Source organism: Diabrotica virgifera, chromosome 1 (assembly GCF_917563875.1).
Source record: "Diabrotica virgifera virgifera chromosome 1, PGI_DIABVI_V3a".
Lineage (NCBI taxonomy): Eukaryota > Metazoa > Arthropoda > Insecta > Coleoptera > Chrysomelidae > Diabrotica > Diabrotica virgifera.
The window spans coordinates 39,874,247-39,894,915 of NC_065443.1; the positions used below are offsets into that span (position 1 = coordinate 39,874,247).

The window sequence follows — 20,669 nt, forward strand, 5'->3', positions numbered from 1 at the left end:
AACCGAAAACCGGTGTTTTGTGAAAAACCGCCATCCCTAAACCAAACCAATTCGTTGCGTAACTATGTCTCTATAACTCTGCAACTCTATAAGCAACGTTGCCAGCTTATCGAAGTCAGAAAATTTTATGCCGTTGCAATATTGCAAAATATTGAGCAATAAATTAACAAAGTAGAAAAAATAATATACAGGGTGATTGATTAGTAGGGTAAAGCTCAATAGCTCCGCTATATCAATAGATAGCAATAAAAGTTAATAACAAAAATTTTAGCCACCTTTGAGTTTAACATTACAAAATTAGTTAGAATGTTACAGGGTGTTCGATAACACAGTGGCAGACCTAACTTATGTTTTTTTTTTAAATAGAACACCCTATATTTTATTTTATATTCGAAATCCTGTTAACTTCTCCATCACAAAAATATAAAGGTTTGTAATGTTATACAGGGTATTTACAAAGTTTTAACCAATTTTCTATGAAAATCGTAACAAGTTCAACTCCCTGTATAAATAAAAATAAGCACAACGGCAGTGGTTTATTAATGCCATATTTTTTATTTATTGTCAAAATTTTAAAGAATTATTGATATTGCTAATTTTCTTTATATCAAATACAGGATGAGTCAAAACGCAAGTACATTATTTCCTCAGTAATGGTAAATAGAACACTCTGTATTTTATATCATTATTGAAAAGTAACATTAACGTACTTTATTTTTTATATAACATTCCCTATGCCAAAATTTATTAGTTTTCGAGATATTTTCATTTTTCAGAGCAAATTATTTTAGGTGTTTAAATTAACCTAAATTTTAAGTATGCCATGACTGAATTGACAATTGAAGATTACCGATTATCAATCCGGTAATCAATGTAACACTGTAGCAAATAAAGAAATAAAAATAATTTATTAGTAATACATTTTACAAACAAAAACACAACCACTACTTGAAACATTTTTGAAACAATTAAAAACTATCTTTTTATGTAAATGCAACAAATAAACAAAGAAAATTAGTAATAAATTTTACAAAAAAAAAACACAAAAACACAAAATACAATATTTTGTGAAGACAATTAAACACTACTTTTGTATGTAAATGTAACAATGTAACAAATTAAGAACGAAACATAATTTATCAGTAACACATTTTGCAAAAAAACATGTTTGAAAAAATTAGAAGCTACTTTTAATAATAGCTATTTGTATAACAAGGGAGGAAAGTGCTACTTTTCCTCCCGAGAATGAAGTTTACTGCCCGGCGTGTAGCGGAGGGCAGTAATCATTCAAGGGAGGAAAAGGCACTTTACTCCCATGTTACACATATGGTTTTTCCACCTTCCTCAAATAACAAGTAATTTTTTCATTTTTACTTCCTTTATTTATGTAACTAGCCAACAAAATTTATTAGAACTAAAACTAACAAGTAGGTACAATATAACTGTCAACTGTCAAATATAAGTCAAATTATTAATGTAAACATTGTTAAATCACAATAACAATTTACTGTTTTTTACCATTCTACAAAATAAAGGGTGTTTTATAAATAAACTTTAAAATGTTGTTCTGAAGCTATTTTCTTGTGGCATTTTTACAATTTTAACTATTTAGAATGGGAAATAAGCCACAATATTATTAAAAAATGATTTTTATTAACTATATTATTATTGATATTATTTATAATTTAAACAAAATTATAGTAAAGTCAGAATTTGGTATTAATTTTGAGAGTAAATTAAATGTAAGACCAAATACTTACGATGTCGGGATAGTATCACGAGGTTTTTCCTGGTTTTCCCTCGTGATTTACTATGAGATCTCTAACGCGAGAATTTTAATGTCACCGTTGCATGTGGTTGTCTTTTTAAAGACAGATCACATGCTATGATTTTTTTGTGACGGATATTCTTGAGTTGGGGTTGATTTCATGTAATCGAATGAACTATCTTTCAGTAAAGTCGTCCCAGGAACGCAACTCATAAATATTGGCAATATCATTTTAAAGTCTTCTACTTTAAAATGTATCATATGTATCTGAATTGCCGATATAAATGAGTCAAATTAAATAAATTATTAGAAGAATTTTTTTACTAAGCAACAACATTTTTGTTTATATTAATAGTATTTTGTATTTTGACAACGGCACCCGATTTGGGCGTCGAAACGTTAATAAAAATCATTTTTTAATAATATTGTGGCTTATTTCCCATTCTAAATAGTTAAAACTTTAAAATGTATAGATACTTACGTAATAGAAAATATATATTGTACAGGGCGTCAATAAGTTATATTTAATGAATGAAATTTCATGACGTCACTTTTACTTTTCCTCCCTAGGGAGGAAAAGTACAACTTTGCTCCCTACAATCAGGTCCTGAAAAGAATGCTTTCGGTAGAGGTAGGTGGAAAAATATTTTTTCCACCTACCTCTACCGAAAGTATACTTTTCCGGACCTGATTGTAGGGAGCAAAGTTGTACTTTTCCTCCCTAGGGAGGAAAATATTTTTCCTCCCTAGGGAGGAAAAGTAAAAGTGACGTCATGGTATTTCATTCATGAAATGTAACTTATTGACGCCCTGTACAATATCTATTTTCTATTACGTAAGTTTCTATACATTTTAACGTTTATTTATAAAACACTCTGTATTTTGCAGAATGGTAAAAAACAGTAAATTTTTATTTTGATTTAACAATGTTTACATTATTAATTTGACTTATATTTGACAGTTGACAGTTATATTGTACGTACTTGTTAGTTTTAGTTCTAATAAATTTTGTTGGTTAGTTACATAAATAAATTAAGTAAAAATTAAAAAATGACTTGTTATTTGAGGAAGGTGGAAAAACCATATGTATAACATGGGAGTAAAGTGCCTTTTCCTCCCTTGAATGATTACTGCCCTCCGCTACGCGTCGGGCAGTAAACTTCATTCTCGGGAGGAAAAGTAGCACTTTCCTCCCTTGTTATACAAATAGCTATTAATATTCAATTTCATTCTGTGTTCAAAATTATCTCATTTGTGTACATTTGTGTACATATGTGTACATACATTTATGTACGCCTATAAACGATCATTGAATGAGCTACTTACTCTACGGAGCATTTGTAAATTAACACATCGAAATACACTTTGTATTCTATTTTTCATCTTATCCCTTGTTGTTGGAGGTATTTTATAAACTTCATTATTAACGTAACCCCAAAAAAATCAGTCCAGTTTATTAAATTTTGGTGATTTGGGTGGCCACGCTACTGGTCCATTGAAAAATGAAAATATCTCGAAAACTAATAAATTTAGGCATAGGGAATGTTATCTAAAAATTAGAGGACGGTAATGGTACTTTTCAATAGTGATATAAAATACAGGGTGTTCCATTTAAAATTACTGAGAAAATACATTGCGTTTTGACTCACCCTGTATTTGATATAAAGAAAATTAGCAATATCGACCATTCTTGAAAATTTTGACAATACGTTTAAAAATATGGCATTAATAAACCATTGTTGTTTTGCTTATTTTTATTTATACAGGGAGTTGAACTTGTTACGATTTTCATATAAAATTGGTTATAACTTTGTAAATACCCTGTATAACATAACAAACCTTTATACTTTTGTGATGGAGAAGTTAACATAATTTCGGATTTAAAATAAAATATACATATAGTGTTCCATTTAAAAAAAAATATAAGTTTGGTCTGCCACTGTGTTATCGAACCCTGTAACATTCTAACTAAAAGCTCAAAGGTGGCTCAAATTTTTGTTATTAACTTTTATTGCTATATATTACTATAGTGGAGCTATTGAGCTTTACCCTACTAATCAATCACCCTGTATTTAATTTTTTATAAAACGAACAAACGAAAACCAATAAACAAATAATCTTGTAAATTTTTAGATACTTTTCGAAAAAATTTGATAAGTCCCAAGACAAACAAAATTATTGCAATATTCCAAGAAATGCCACCAAGGAAACAACACTTAAAAATTTAATAAAAACGAGAACCGGAGTGCACCAACATCATATTATCCCAAAGGAAAGTTTGACAAAAAATGATCATCATGAATTGGGCGACAATACTTTTCGAGTTATGAATTATTTTCTGGAGTCTGGTGAAAAAGGTGATGCCTACGACAATAGTAGCCGATTAAGTCTATAAATGTATCAATGTCTACAAAATATAAGAATATACTTCTATAAAGCTTTTACTTTTCTTACAGATTTATCAATAATATTCTTTTTGGCAACGGATTATTCCCTCCTCCTCCTAAGTGCCTTCTTTATTGAAGTTGGCGATTCATCATGATCTTATGACCCAAAGCCTTCTTCAGAACAATCCTCCATTTGCCCCTGTCTCTGGCAATTCTTCTCCATGCTCTAATTCCAATAAATTTTAAATCAGTTTCTAGAAAGTTGGCGATTGATATGGCAAATTTCTCTCTGTTCTGGGCTTGATGAATTAAGCCATTTCCTCTTTTATGGGTCCAATCTCTGACATTTCGTAGTAAGATATTTTCCTTTATCTTCGATCTTGCCTTCTAATATTACGTGGAGCTGCATAATTTCCCTGTAGCGCATTGTGTGTCCTACAATATGACGTCTTTCTAATTTTGATAGTATTGGCCAGACGAGGATGTGTGTTCATTATTTTCAATACTTCTTCATTCGTAGTTCTGCTGGCCCAGCTTATTCTTAACATGAGGCGGTAAATCCACATTTCGAATAAATTCAATTTGTAGACATCATACTGTTTTAATATTCAGATGTGACAGCCATATAGTAATAGAGACCACACATAACATTTTAACGTTCTCAATTTTATTGTGACTGATAGCTTGGGGTTAAAAGCATTTTACGCATGTTCATGAAACCAGCCCTTACTATTTTAATGCGTCTTCTAATTTCTTTTGAGTGGTCTAGTTGACAATTAATTTAGCTCTCTGCGTAGGTATATGAAGCGTTGGGAATTGTTAAGAGTGATACTATTTATTTGTATGTTGGGTATAATTTGTTTATGGGAGTTTTTGTAGAATTTTGGTTTTAGAAAACCATAAAAAATTGTTTTGCCATTCTGGCGTCGTTTATTCTTTCTACATGACCATACCAGATCAGTTCTCTCCTTTGAATTTCATGTATGATGGTTGACTTGACTCCAATTATGTCTCTGATTTGGTAATTTTTTATTCTTTGAACCCTTGATTTTCTGACTGATCTTTTCCAGATGTTCATTTCTAACGCAAGTAGGTGTCGTCCAGGCATTTAATAAGTTGCAATGTTTCACATCCATAGAGTACTATACTTTTAAAGATGGAGTTAAAGATGAGATATTTTTTTTTTGATTTGATAGTTCTTTTGACCATAGCATTGGATTCAGGCATCCAATCACGCTTTTCCCATTTACAATACTTTGCTCTATCGTTTTTTCCGTGCGCTCACTTAGTCTTCAGTATTATAGGTATGTTTTAATATATTTTAAGTATTGGAAGTTATTGAGTAATGCAAAACACCGTAGAATAAAAGTTGAAATTTCAGTTTTCTAAGACGTCCATTCATAAAAAATCCAACAACAAAAAAAAAACAAAAATGCTCAGTCATAGGTAGTCTAAAATAAAAAGGAATATTTTGTCTTTAATAAAAACTACATGTCTTAAGGGTTAACTGGTTTTAAAAAAGGAAATTGCTTCCTTTCAAAATTATCTTTACAATTAAACGTATCCGCAAATAATTGCGAGTTCTTTGCCATATTTCTGATTCTAAGGGGTGCTGGAATGGTTTCCTTGTTATAAAAATCTCCTATGAAGTCTGCGACATTGTTTGGTTTGCAGAAATCTAAAAAAAAACTGTGTTGTAAAATCAGGTATGTAAATGAGATTAAATTAAAATAAATATTAATACGCCAGTCAGTGAGCGCAAAAACAGGATATTAGCTCTGAATTCTATCTTACTGCATGGATTTTAATGACATTTTGGGAATAGCCTCTACTTATCTCCCAATTATTCAAACTCTACCACGTGCCAATAGTTTTTTTCGTTAGATGCATAATTTTTAAGGTACAGTGGAACCTTGATAAGTCGGATTAATCGGGACCGCGGCCGATCCGGGTTATCGAAAATCCGGGTTACCCGGAGAATATGGTAAAAATTAATAAAATACGGTATACTTACAGCTAAACTCCATTATATTTCCAAATACATGAAATACATATATGCACAATACATCTAAATTACGTACAGTTGTATACAGTATTCTTGGTAAAAAACTCAGTCAAACTGAAAAAATGTTTGTTTTTTCTTATGAAAATCGGCCCGGGTTAGCCGGACTTCCGGGTTATCGGAGGCCGACTTATCGGGGTTCCACTGTATTCGCAAAAAACCGTCCGAAAAGGTGTAATTTTTCAGTGAAATTGGCAAATTTTCAACCACAAATAACTCAAAAAGTATTGAGTTTAAAAAAAAGTTATAGAACAGTTTTTGTTTAGAATTAGGTTCTCTAGCCAATTCCGTGGTTATTTTGACCAAAAAACTTACCACCCCCGAGAAAGGGTGGGAATCACCCCCCAGGATAAAAGTACCATAGGATATAGGGTAGAGTTGGTTTCTTGAGCTATTCCCTAGTTAGAGTGAAAATATCAAGTAAATTGATGGAATTCGGAGCCCCCTCACTGACTGCACTATAATCTGACTTTTTAGTTAAGAGCATGGGCGCAAATATTTTACGGCTATCCCTACTTTTTCTTTATTTACACAGAAAATTACGTGTAGTAAAATTCTCACTGGTATGGAGATGTAAACATTAGTTGACAACTACATTGTCATCATTAACATAGAGATGGCTATTTCGTTCAGTTTTTGAATGTTCTTGGATAACCGTTACTTGTATAATCGCTTAAATTATTAATTTAGTTAATTAAGGGATTATTTTTTCACTAACTTTGTATTCAGTGATTAAAATAATTTATAATATAAGATATAAATTTATATATACAATAAAAATTACTAATCGAGAAAAGAGAAAATGTGATTAAGTGATTTTGAGGCTTTACAGAAATTTTTAACATCTTTAACAACAAGTTATTCTGTGATTGGATCTAAATAAACAATAAATAACTATAATAAACAATATACATTTTGGTGCAAATGAAAAGAATAAATTTGTTGTTTCGTAAACCGGCGACTTTAAGAAAAAATTCCGAAATAGGTCGATTTTTATTTTAAACTTGTGATATTTTAGTGTATGTCATACTAGTGACGTCATCCATTTGGGCGTGATGACGTAATCGGTGATTTTTTAAATAGGAATAGGGGTCGTGTGCTAGCTCATTTGAAAGGATATTCAATTTTCTACTCAGTAATATAAACATTTATATAATTATTTGTACAGGGTGTCAAAAAAAATTTAATTAAATTATTTGACAAAAAAACGAAGAATGTATGTAATTTATTTAACTCGAAATACATTTTACTAACCCAAAAACAGAAAAACATGTTTATATCATAAATAAACATTGCTTTTCGATTAAATTCAATGTTAAAGCCAGCTCCTGCCATCCACCTGCCGCTTCGAAGTTTGAACATTTAATCGAAGCGAGAAGCAATATTTACTTATTAATAAACATTTTTTTCTGATTTGTGACACCAATAAAATGTATTTTAAATTAAATAAATTACATACATTCTTCTTTTTTTTTGTAAAATAATTTAATTTAGAAAAATTTTGGACACTGTATAAATAATTATGTAAATGTTTATGTTACTGAATAGACGATTGAATATACTTTCAAATGAGCTATCACACGACCCCTATTCTCATTCAAAAAAATCATCGATTACGTCATCACGCCCAAACGGATGACGTCACTAGTATGCCATATATGCCAAAATATAATTTAAAATTAAAAATCGACTTATTTCGGGATTTTGCCTTAAAGCCGCTTGTTTACGAATTAACGAATTTATTCCATTCATTTGCACCATACTGTATAACTGTAATGCGAGTAAACAATCAATAAATTGTTATTGATTTCACGTTTTATATCAATTGTTTATGAAATACCCTATCAATATTGTTTAATAAACAACTCAAAATATTCCTGAAGCCGTGTCAAATATTTAGTAGCCTTGTTTGTCACTGTCTTGTCACCACATTTTGTTCGATTAAGTGACAAATGAAAAAGATAGCGAATGTTCGATTTGGAGAATATCACCACCGACATGGTGTTAATTTTTTTCGAATCCTGGAAAAACTAATAAATATTTTTGAAAAATTTACTCGCAAAATAAAATATTATATCAGTACCGAGGGTAAAAAGTCTCTTAGAATAAACAAAAAGTTTTTTTGAATGAGATATTTGAAATTAAAAATCACACTCAATTTTCTATTTTCACCTCTGTAATTTATTGAAATAAATATTATAGAAGTTTTCAGTGACTTTCTACCCTTGGTAATGATGTAATCATTTATTCTGCGTTTAATATGCAAAATTCTTAAAATACTTAACAAAATGTATTAACAAAATTTAAAAAGCATTTGAACGAAATTTTGCGCTTACGCTCTTAACTTAATCTAATATACACACACCGGCAAAATTAGCCGAACACGTTAAAAATGGGACATGTTTGATGTCTCGTATTTCATAAACCAGTGGTCCGATTTGAGTGATTCTTTTAGTATGTTATAGCCTTATTATTTAAGAATATTGGTGTAATAATATTGTTGCTAGACAGGTAAATATCATTTTATACCGGGTGTAACAAGCATACTGTGTTTTTTTCTTAAAGTTCGGAACACCCTGTGGAATATTCCAGCATATATAAAATATTACAATTATAACTCGATTGTAGAATTATGCTTTCTTAACATTTTCTTTTTTGATTCATTTGCTTATGTTGGAAAATAAAAAAGTTATGTGCTTTAACAATTAACCATGTTTTTTATCAATAAATCCTCATAGTAGGGGAGAAAAGTATGCTAAATTTGCAATTACTCGAGCGTTCTTGGGACCTGGAGTGGATTGTGAAGAGTGGGTGCTACAACCAAAAAAAGTTAGGTTAAGTTTTCCATAAAGTGTGGGATTCTCAATCTTTCAATTTAATTTTCCATTTCCACCAATCGTTTTTTCCGATTATAGCGCCATTTATCCATAATAGGAAAAATGTTGTGAATAAAAGTTGCTTATTTTTACGTCAAGGATCCAAATCTGCAATAAAAATTGGAGGCTCCTATTTAATATTTTAATGTAACCCCCACCCCACCTCCGCGGGGGTTATGTTTGGTGCCATTCGGTAGATTTTTGAAAAATATTGAATATGTGTATTTTGCAGTTTTACGATCTGATGTTCATTTCGCAAAATATCGCAGGGTTCGTATTTATAATTTTTAATTTACCCCCCACCCCTCTCCGTGGGGTGTCACGAGCCCCCACGGAGGTGGGTGGGGGATTTAATTTAAAATCTTAAATAGGAGCCCCCAATTTTTATTACAGATTTGGATTCTTTACTTAAAAATAAGCAACTTTTATTAGACATATTTTTTCGAATTATGGATATATAGCGCTATAATCGGAGAAAAAGATTGTTTCAAATGGAAAATTAAATTAAAAAATGAAAAGTCCCCCACTTTATGGAAAACTTTACTTAACCTTTTTCTGATTTTAGCACATACTCTTCACAATCCAATAGGTCCCCATAACGCTCGAATAACTGCAAATTTAGTATACTTTCCTCCCCTACTATGAGGATTTATTGATGAAAAACATGGATAGATGTTAACGCACATAACTTTTTTATTATCTCACATAAGTAAATGAGTCGGAAAGGAAAATGTTAAGCAAGCCTAAGTCTACAATCAAGTATTAATTCTAATATTTTACATATGCTAGAATATTCCACAGGGTGTTCCAAACTTTAAGAAAAAAACACAGTATGATTGGTACACTCGGTATAAAATGGTATTTACCTGTCTAGCAACAGTATTATTACAACGATATTCTTAAATATTAAGGCTATAACATACTAAAAGAATCACTCAAATCAGACCACTGGTTTATGAAATACGAGGCATCAAACATGTCCAATTTTTAACGTGTTCGGCTAATTTTGCCGGTGTGTGTATTAAATAATATATGTCTACAAAATGGGAAGAAATTAAATAATAGAATTCTGCCATAGTTTTCCAGAATACTGTGATTTCAATGAAGGATTATTTTAGTTTTGTTCTTTTGCAGATTTAGCATAATTAAAAATGTGTTATTTGCAGATTATCCGAGAGCAAGATAGAAAAAATCCGTGTGAAGGTCGAACAGTATGGCTTTTAAATGTCTCTTGTAAAAAATATTTTGTAGCCTGTGATGCGTGGTTTCTTGATCTATAAAATCTTTGAAATCCGTCATTAATAAACGGTATGAAAACTTGAGTAATTAGTGCTATTGATTAAGAGTTGTTAATGCCTGTTTTCTTTAATGGAGTAAGAGCCATAATTTCTCGTCTAGAAAATACGCCCAGATTGTCCCTTTTGAGACATACCCCCACTATAAACAATCCTGTACCTACTCTGGTCCCCGAAAACCTTAAAATATCTATGTCTATTTATATGACCTTATAAAAGTGAATATACATATTATAATGAAATTCTTTTCGGCTTTTTCTAGTTATGAGTTTGCTGTTTTCGTCCTCCCAGCCACCTTCTTTGAAGTCTCTATCTATCACAGCATTTCCTATTTACGTTTTCCATCTCATAGCAGGTCTCCCTCTCCGTATTTTTCCCAGAGGGTCTCAGTCCAATATTCTTTTCGATTTCGGTCACCTGTGCTCTGGCATTTTTGCACACGCCCGTACCACAGCAGGGCTCTGTTATACAACTTTTTTGTAGTTGAGCATTTTCCTTTCTGTTCCGTATTTCTCTTGTTCTTATTCTACTCTTCTTGGTGATTCGTCAAATTCAACTGTTCGTATTAAATTTTATTTCGTATTGTTGTCATTGGCAATACTTCCTCTCCATAAATAGTCCAGAAAGCCACTGCGCATCCGCTAGGAAAAATATTCTAATTCGGATTTTTTGCACAATCTTACTCAAAAAGGACTCCTTTTAACAAATTTGTATGTTGCCAGGACCAAAAGGTGGTCAAAAATTTTTTAAACGTTTTTTTTTTGTTTTTTTCCTAAAATTATTTTTTTTGCATGGAAAAAAGTTTTTTTAAGTTTTTTGGATCATTCCAAACAGAAAAGGTCTTTAGTGACTTTTCTCTAAAAATTATAGTTTTTGACATATAAGCGATTAAAAATAGAAAAATTGCGAAATCGGCCATTTTTAACCCTCAAAAACTACGTGAAAACCTGAAAATTTGAATGTTGCCAAGGTAGGTAGATATTCTTTAAACATCGATTGATGAAATCTCGAAGAGTTTTTTGCAATACAATATTCAAAACTCCTTTATTTTTTAATTGCTAATCAAGCGTGCGCGACACTATTTTCCACCGAAAGTATGGTGCAAATGAAAGGAATAAATTCGTTATTTCGTAAACCGGCGACTTTAAGGAAAAATCCCGAAACAGTTCGATTTTTATTTTTAAGTTATGATATTGTAGCATATATGGTATACTAGTGACGTCATCCGTCTGGACGTAATGACGTAATCGATATTTTTTTTTAAATGAGAATAAGGGCCATGTGCTAGCTTATTGGAAAGGTTATTCAATTCCATATTCAGTAATATAAACATTTACATAATTAATGATACAGGGTGTCCAAAAAATTTTTATTAAATTAAATTATTTGAGAAAAAAGAAGTAGAAGTATAAATAATTATGTAAATATTTACATTACTAAATAGAGAATTGAAGAACCTTTCAAATGAGCTACCACACGACCCCTATTCTTATTTAAAAAAATCATCGATTACGTCATCACGCCCAGACGGATGACGTCACTAGTATACCATATATGCCACAATATCATAACTTAAACATAAAAATCGACCTGTTTCGGGATTTTTCCTTAAAGTCGCCGGTTTACGAAAGAACGAATTTATTCCTTTCATTTGCACCATACTGTCGGTGGAAAATAGTGTCGCGCATGCTTGATTAGCGATCAAAAAACAAAGGAGTTTTGAATATTGTATTGCAAAAAACTCTTCAGGATTTCATCAATCGATGTATAAAGAATATCTGCCTACCTTGGCAACATTCAAATTTTTAGATTTTCACATAGTTTTTGAGGGTTAAAAATGGCCGATTTCGCAATTTTTCAATTTTTAATCGCTTATATGTCAAAAACTATAATTTTTAGAGAAAAGTCACTAAAGACCTTTTCTCTTTGGAATAATCCAAAAAACCTAAAAAAACTTTTTTCCATGGAAAAAAGATAATTTTAGGAAAAAAACAAAAAAAAAACTTTTAAAAAATTTTTGACCACCTTTTGGTCCTGGCAACATGCAAATTTGTTAAAAGGAGTCCTTTTTGAGTATGATTGTGCAAAAAATCCGAATTAGAATATTTTTCCTAGCGGATGCGCAGTAGCTTTCTGGACTAAAAGGTTAGTATTCAGTACTATACTTTAAAAGATCTTTTTGCTTTTATTTTCTTTGCTTACAGTGTCGTTTCATATCATTCCATGGAGTGCTTTCGTGACTGATTGATTAAAAAGTGCAGCTGACCACATCTCTGTTTGAGGCCTTTTGTTGCGATGATTGGTTTTGTTATTTCATTGCCTATCTTTATTTGCACCTGTAATTCTTTATACAGTCTTTGTGTTATATTCACCCATTTCTCTCTAATGTATAGCTGCTCCCTAAAAAAACTGATACAACTTTTAAAGGGTATTTTGTAGAAAATTGAGCAGTGTATTTTGAAGGATAAATACTTATTATTTACATACTGTCACTGTCACTGCCAAATCTTAAAATTTGTCAGATAACTTATTCTGTTCAACCTAACGAGCTGTCAATACGGATGTAATGGCCCCGTCCCATTCAAATAGTGAAGCGAGATTGCCGCCAACATACAAGAGAGAGATCCTAGAGAGAGAGACAAAGAATAATTGGGAAAATTTGACAGGCCGTTTAATTTGAGTTGCCTATATAAATGGACCCGATTGAATCAGTTATTGACCGTTCGTTGAATGGACCTCATATTTTATAGGTCTGGATCCCGCGTATGAAAAAAAAGTTGATTAATAGCAAGCTGAAAATTTGTTAATAGCTTAAGGGTGTCTAGTCGGATAAACTTTGATATATGGGAACACTGGAACAGGGGAAGTTTTAATTGTGGAACAGGTTAAAAATTTATAACGGTCAGACCACGAAAACGGCACATTTATTTTGTCCGACAAAACAGACTTAAACTCTCCGAACAGAGATTAAACTCTCATGCAAAAATCAGCTTGCTATTTTTCACCTGTCATAATTCCTGTCATTTGAGATATTCTACATGTTTTAATCATTAAAACGCCCATTTGGTGATAAATAGCAGTCTGATTTTTGCATGAGTGTTTAATCTCTGTTCGGAGAGATTAAGTCTGTTCTGTCGGACAAAATAAAGGTGCCGTTTTCGTGGTCTGACCGTTCCAAATTTTTAACCTGTTCCACAATTAAAACTGTCCCTGTTCCAGTGTTCCCATATATCAAAGTTTATCTGACTAGACACCCTTAAGCTATAAACAAATTTTCAGCTTGCTATTAATCAACTTTTTTTTCATACGAGGGATCCAAACCTATTAACTTGAAGGCTGATTGGCAGTAAATATTTCAAAATTTAAATACATTTTTGTATTTACAGAATAAATAGAGTACAGAGTACCATATTTGGTGTTTAAATACTTTTCAAAATTTATATTTGTTATTATCAAAACAAATACTTCCCTAAAATATCTGGGAGTTAAATAATTTTAAAACTATTTAAATACTAAATTAGTAACTGTTTTATATAAAGTGAAGAAGTCCTTGATTATATTTTTATGTTACTTTATATTTAGAATTTTACTTTTATATTTCCCCGACTTAAGTTGATATAGGCAACTCAAATTACATGGCCTGTCAAATTTTTCCGGTCATTCTCTGTCTCTCTCTAGGACCTCTCTCTTGTATGTTGGTCGCATTAATTTTCTTCATGCCTATTCCATCCGTATTTACAGTTCGTTTGTTCAACCTCAAAAAGTGGTTCCACAAGCTAGCAAAGAACTAAAAACAAGAATTGTAACGAAACTAGAAGATGGTGGGTCACTATCTGCCGTGGCAAACTATTTTAACATAAGAAGAACAACAGTTTTTAATATTAATAAAAGATGGAGAGAACAAGAAACTATCGAAAGAAAGCAAGGTTCTGGAAGACCAAAAATATCGACCGCTCATGAAATTCGTACGCTTTTGGAGAGATTAGAAGAGAATCCTTTTGAAGTTGCGAAAATTGCAAGAACACAGTTTTCGGGAAGAAAGCCAACAACTTGGTCCAGAATTAAAGTATTGCGTCTTAGGTAGCGAACTGCAGCAAAAAAAACAAGCTCTTATAGAACAACAGTTATTAGCAGATAGTGCACAGTTATCTTTTAATTTATTTCAATTATTGCTTTAATATATTGTTGAGTTAAGTCGTTTGTTTTATTTCTTAATAATAATAAAATTAATAACAACAACCCTATTTTATGCAAAAACTATCATTTATATACTCTTTATAAAATGCAGGAATTCAAAATAATTATTACAATTTATGAATTAACATAATATGTAATCAGTTGTTTGTGTTTTTATTTTATTATTTTTCTGTCATAATAAATATAATATAATGTCAGACCAATTAAATACACTGCTCAAAATAATAAAATCTTACTAAGAGTCGTATCAGTTTTTTTGGAACCAGCTGTACATTCTTCTAATTGCTTCCCACAGTTGTTTACTAGACACGCTGAGGCATGCTTCTTCTATGTCGATAAATGTCACTTGCGTTTCAATATTTTTCTCTTTATTCTTTTCTATCACTCTTCCCATGATGGAAATATTGTCTAGACAATATTTGACTTTCAACACCTTGTATATCAAAAGCTACTAACCTCATAGGAATATTGATATTATAGTACCTACCGTTTATAGAATTTCATTGTTGATTAAATTTTGACATAAAAAATTATACGTTTCTATTTAAAAACCAAATGTATGACGTTATGGAGACGTAATCACAGCGGCTATTATCCAAAAAGCAAACCTAATTTAAAAATCGGCCATATTTTTCTAATATATTGCATTGCTGAAATACTGGGGGTGAGTTATTTTCAAATGAATGCAGTGTGCAAGTCTTGGACATATACTAAAAAAAATGATCAACTATGTCATACGACTTTGTTTATTCAGTTATTTATGTCGAGTCGGTAAACTTTTCTAAGACGGAAAATTTTCGGGAGTTTCGTATACAGACTTTTTATTTTCTTATGGTTATTTTTCGTTATTATTTTTCGTTATTATCGTTATTTTCTTATGGTTGGTATGCGCTTTTAGTAAGAGCAACAAAGAGACATATATTTATTATACATTTAAAACGGGTTAGAAGATATGGTTCGGCCATAGGACGGCCGAACTCGGAAGGGTCACCAAAAAATTTCGCGTCGTGGGTATGGCTTTGTCAGACAGCGTGGCCAAAGTTGGAAATTATTAAAAGAAAATTTTAAAGTAGAAAAAATAATATATTTAACTGTTTGTAAACATATAATATAATAAAGAAATTATTTAAGAGAAAAAAACTTAAGTAAAAAATATTGTTTTCACCAATTTTAAAAAATGTGAAAACGTTGAATTAAATAATTCAACGTTTATTTTTTACTAGTTTTTTCTTTAAAATAATTTGGTTAGTAGGTACCTACACTATTTGTTAACAAAAATTAATATAACTTTTTTTCTACTTTAAAGGTGCAAGAGTGAAAGCTCTTAATCCAAGGATGTTTTAAGGTGAGAAATTTGATCGCACTTCCGGTTTTAGAGTTAAGATTGGAAGTACAATTTAAAAGTCGCCGTAATAGTACAAGCGACATATTATTCGACGCGGCTTAGCAAGTTGCTTCCGGTTTTATTCAAGTCGGTCCGTCCGCCTGTCCGTTCGCGAATATAACTCTTACGCTATTAAAAGAGATATAATGACAAATGATGTGTCGAATGAGAGCTTGTAACCCAAAGATGGTATTAAAAGTAAGAAATTTGATCTCGGACTTCCGTTTACAGAGTTACAACCGGAAGTACGGTTTTAAAGACGCCGAAATAATACAAGCAATGTATTATTTAACACGCTTTAGCAAGACGAAAACAAATCTATTGTACTATTTCGGTTATTTTAAAACAGTACTTCCGGTTGCAACTCTGATACCATCTTTGGGTTATAAGCTCTGACTTGATACCTTGTCTTCGTCTTCCTAAAGCGCATCGAATAATATATCGCTTGTACTATTTCGGCGACTTTAAAACACTACTTCTAGTTTCAACTCTGCAACCGGAAGGGTAATGTCCAATTTCTCAGCTTTAATAGCATCCTTTATTCGACACCTCATCAGTGGCGGCTGGTCTGTAAGTGAAGGGGAGGTCATATCCGGTGGTTCAAGATTTTTTTGAAAAAACAAGACCTATAAGTCCCATTTTAAATAATTTCTTATTCCATCATCTGTATTGGTTTCTTATAACTTATTTTGCAATATGTTGTTTAAATTTAAGCGGATCTTTATTTGACAAGTAAATATGAAATAAGTAAAAGGAACAAGTCTTCATTACTAATTGTCAAATAAATCAGATAAATAGTATGATATAATATGTAATCATAACAGCCAGAATATCAACAAACTACTTAAACTCAAAACCTAAAACAAATAAAAACTTACATTTTTATGCGGATTTAAAAAGTAAATCGATTCTTCTGGCCTTAGATTTTGCGAAATGATCGATCACTTGCTCGTTGAAATTTGTGATCGTTCGAATTAAAGATTTCTCCATAGTTAACATAGCTAAAGCACACAACCTGTCCTCTCCCATAGTATTTCTTAAAAACGTCTTGATGCGTTTTAACGTAGAAAAGCAACGTTCACTTTCTACTGTAGTCATCGGCAAAGTACATAAAACGTTCAATAATTTTACACATTCAGAAAAGGTATCACATAAATTGTTATTTATGAATAACTGTAGAATTGAAATAATCCCGCTGTTTTTATCAAAATCTTCACGATCATACATCACTTCAAGTTCGGTTTTCAGTTTGAAATAGTTTATAAGTGGATAGTTGACTTTGACTAACTTTAGTGTATCTTCGGGAAATTTTTTCCTGTAGTCTATAAACCTTTCAGCATAAAAAAGTTGAGCAATCACAAGATGCTCACTAAAACTGAATCGATGTTGAATTTCTAATAAAACGATATCACTCACTTCCAGTGAAGTTTGACGTTTTGAGTCCTCATGTCTTGGCCGTTTATTAGAAACTGTCCTGCATAACGATCAGGGCTGTGAAGAATTGCTTAATACTTTGGCTCTGATTTTTTCAATGCACTCTTTAAACTTAGCAATATAGTTTTTAATATTTAAAACATCGCTATTACGTTTCTCAAGTTGATTAAACAATATGTCACAATGCGGCATAATCATATGGAAAAAATCTAATCAATATAAGAAATCAGTATCTTTTAAGTAATTTTTCAATCCAATGGCTTGACTCAAAGTATTATTATCGTCTTCATTTTCTATAATTTTCTCCAAGCAAGCTAGAATATCTTTTTGATATAAAAATACAGTTTCTACGCATCGTGCATTAAAGTACCATCTGGTTGGCGCTGCTTTAGGTAGTCTTACCTTCACAACTTCGTCCAAAACCGCTGTCCTCTTAGGAGATTTTCCAAAAAATGACGAAAAGCTGTGTAAACTGGCAAAGAATACCTTTACACTCTTGTTCTGTCCAACCGCTTTTTGTAAAATTAAGTTTAACTGGTGAGCATAGCAGTGTATGAAAGTAGCTGAGTGATATTTTTGTCTTACTTTGTTTTGAACACCACCAAATTTTCCACTCATAACGGAAGCCCCATCAAAACTTTGAGCGACTAGTTTTTCTGGAGTTTTATTTAGTTCTAAAGTGTCCAATTCATCCATAATAACGTTGGCCAGATTTTCTGCTTTAGTTCCTATCGGATTAATAAATTTCCAGAGCCTTTCGTGCACATTACCATTTAATACGTAGCGAAAAATAATGACCATCAGTAGATGAACAACACAGCCATCACTATAGGTATAGGGAAAACAATGTGTTAGAGAGAGAGGTATGTGATGTCACAGCTGATATAGGAAAGTATGTGTGTTAGAGAGAGAAACATGGTATCTGTGCTGCTATTGGTCCGATTTAAACGTACGACGGCTCGTTGGAATGGGCGGGAGATAACGAATACAAAAAAACATGGCGGCATAGTGCCAAAAGGGCGCTTTCCGATGTGACGACGTCCGATGGGGCGCGTTCCGATGTGACGGCGTCCTAGCGCTGGTCGATCGGTGCGCGATACCAGATGTGCGATCGGTACCTTAATTTTTCGCGGAACGCGAAGCAGATGCGCGGTCGGTACCTTAAGTTTTTCGCGGATCTCGTAGATACGAAGCGCGCGGCTGGTAATTTTGGAATTTAAATAAAACAACAACATAATGCAATTTTTTTATTAAAAGAACTTAAAAGGAACACAGCGGCGCAGCGGTGCGCGATACCAGATGTGCGATCGGTACCTTAATTTTTCGCGGAACGCGAAGCAGATGCGCGGTCGGTACCTTGAGGTTTTCGCGGATCTCGTAGATACGAAGCGCGCGGCTGGTAATTTTGGAATTTAAATAAAATAAAAAAACATAATGCAATTTTTTATTAAAAGAACTTAAAAGGAACACAGCACGTCAACGCGTCACGTAAAAACGTCACATCAAAACGTCACGTAGGCTTGTGAAATGTCACGTGAAAACGTCACGTCAAAGCACGTCACGTAAAACGTCACGTCAAAGCACGTGAAAACGTCACGTCAAAGCACGTCACGTAAAACGTCACGTCAAAGCACGTCACGTAAAACGTCACGTCAAAGCACGTCACGTAAAACGTCACGTCAAAGCACGTCACGTAAAACGTCACGTCAAAGCACGTGAAAACGTCACGTCAAAGCACGTCACGTAAAACGTCACGTCAAAGCACGTCACGTAAAACGTCACGTCAAAGCACGTAAAAACGTCACGTCAAAACGTCACGTGGGCTCGTGAAATGTCGCGTAGACCTTATTGTCATGGGGAGCTCAGTCGCAAGAACTTATTGTCACAGCGCGACGTGAGGTAGTAACATCATGTCTTTGAATGAGTATAGACGTAAATTAGCAGAATTTAGAGAAAAACTGACACAGTTAAGAAGTCAGGTTTTATTTTATGAGGATAAAAATAAGGTTATAAAACAAATAGAGAACCTATCACTGGGAAGCAGCATAGACTGGACACCAAAGGAATTTAGTCAGCAGCTGCGACAAGAATATTCAAGTGCTGCGGACTACTTATTTAGGGAAACTCCAACAAGGCGAATTCATCCAATTACTATTAATGATGTTATCGACGCCGGCGCCAACAACGATGAACAAAGAAAGCATGAAAAGTGAAATAGATAATGTTTTTGCAATGACTTGTATAATATTAGCTTCAGTGTTTATTTTAATTATAAAGATTATATTTAAAATTGTTAAGAGAAAATTTGAATCATCATGTAATATAAGACTTGATCAATAAATAAGGCGTTTAAATAAAAAACCCATAACTCTAAAAAATATTTAGTTGAAAATAATGAAAATAAATGTTAGCAGATAATTTACATATCGCATAGGAAATAGCGGTTGAGGGTCTAATCGCATTACTATGCAATTTTCGTTATCATACCCACATTTTGTTATTGAGTTATATTTCTTATCATGTGCATAGAAAATGTTGGAATTTTTAAAACCAATGACAATGATAAAACTGAATATAATTTTGCACACGCACACTTTCTACAACACGTCATAGGGTGGGGCACGCAACCTTATAAATTTCAAAATGCACCTCAGGACGGTCTATTCCATAGTCTATTCCTTACTGTTAGTGCTCGTTGTGGTTCAACTAGTTTTGCAAGGTAAGTGTTCTCTTAATTATTTTTTGTTAAATATTTTTTATTTTTCTTGTTTGATTTTGAATAAAACTTAATGTTTTCTGCTCTGCTATTTATAAAATCTCTTCATTCCAGCTGAGATGTATTATTTCGACATTAAATAATTATCTAATTGTCGACATTTTGAATGACATTTATTTTTTATTTTCTCGTAATTATTCGTTGTTAAAATCTTTTCGGTTTTTCAAGTTTTTGGTTAGCTATTTATAAAATTCCTTCATTCCAGATGAGATTTATTATTTTAGCACCTGATTGTCTACAAGACCTCATGTCAGCATTTTGAATGACAATTATTTTTTATTTTCTCGTAATTATTATTTGTTAAATCTGTTCGGTTTTTTCAAGTTTTTGGTCAGATATTTATAAAATTCCTTCATTTCAGATGAGATTTATTAGTTTAGCACCTGATTGTCTACAAAAAAGACATGCTAGCATGACAATTATTTTTTTATTTTCTCGTAATTATTCGTTGTTAAATCTGTTCGGTTTTTTGGTCAGCTATTTATAAAAT

The 20,669-nt window shown here is 32.1% G+C and overlaps 2 protein-coding genes across 14 annotated transcripts in view; one reads left to right on the forward strand and one right to left on the reverse strand.

Moving 5' to 3' along the window:
* Positions 1–4,205, forward strand: part of LOC114336138 (uncharacterized) — a 54,072-nt gene extending 49,867 nt beyond the window's left edge. For all 4 annotated transcript variants that reach the window (XM_050652385.1, XM_028286478.2, XM_050652461.1 and 1 more), the window contains one exon: positions 3,902–4,205. In XM_050652385.1, coding sequence (XP_050508342.1) covers positions 3,902–4,163 — 262 coding nt within the window. In that variant the 3' untranslated portion in view covers positions 4,164–4,205. The remainder of the gene's footprint in view (positions 1–3,901) is intronic.
* A 1,397-nt stretch (positions 4,206–5,602) lies between these two features.
* The window catches only part of LOC114336077 (uncharacterized), a 161,000-nt gene continuing 145,933 nt past the window's right edge, over positions 5,603–20,669 (reverse strand). For all 10 annotated transcript variants that reach the window (XM_050652279.1, XM_028286442.2, XM_028286418.2 and 7 more), the window contains one exon: positions 5,603–5,833. In XM_050652279.1, the coding sequence (XP_050508236.1) occupies positions 5,652–5,833 (182 nt within the window). In that variant the 3' untranslated portion in view covers positions 5,603–5,651. The remainder of the gene's footprint in view (positions 5,834–20,669) is intronic.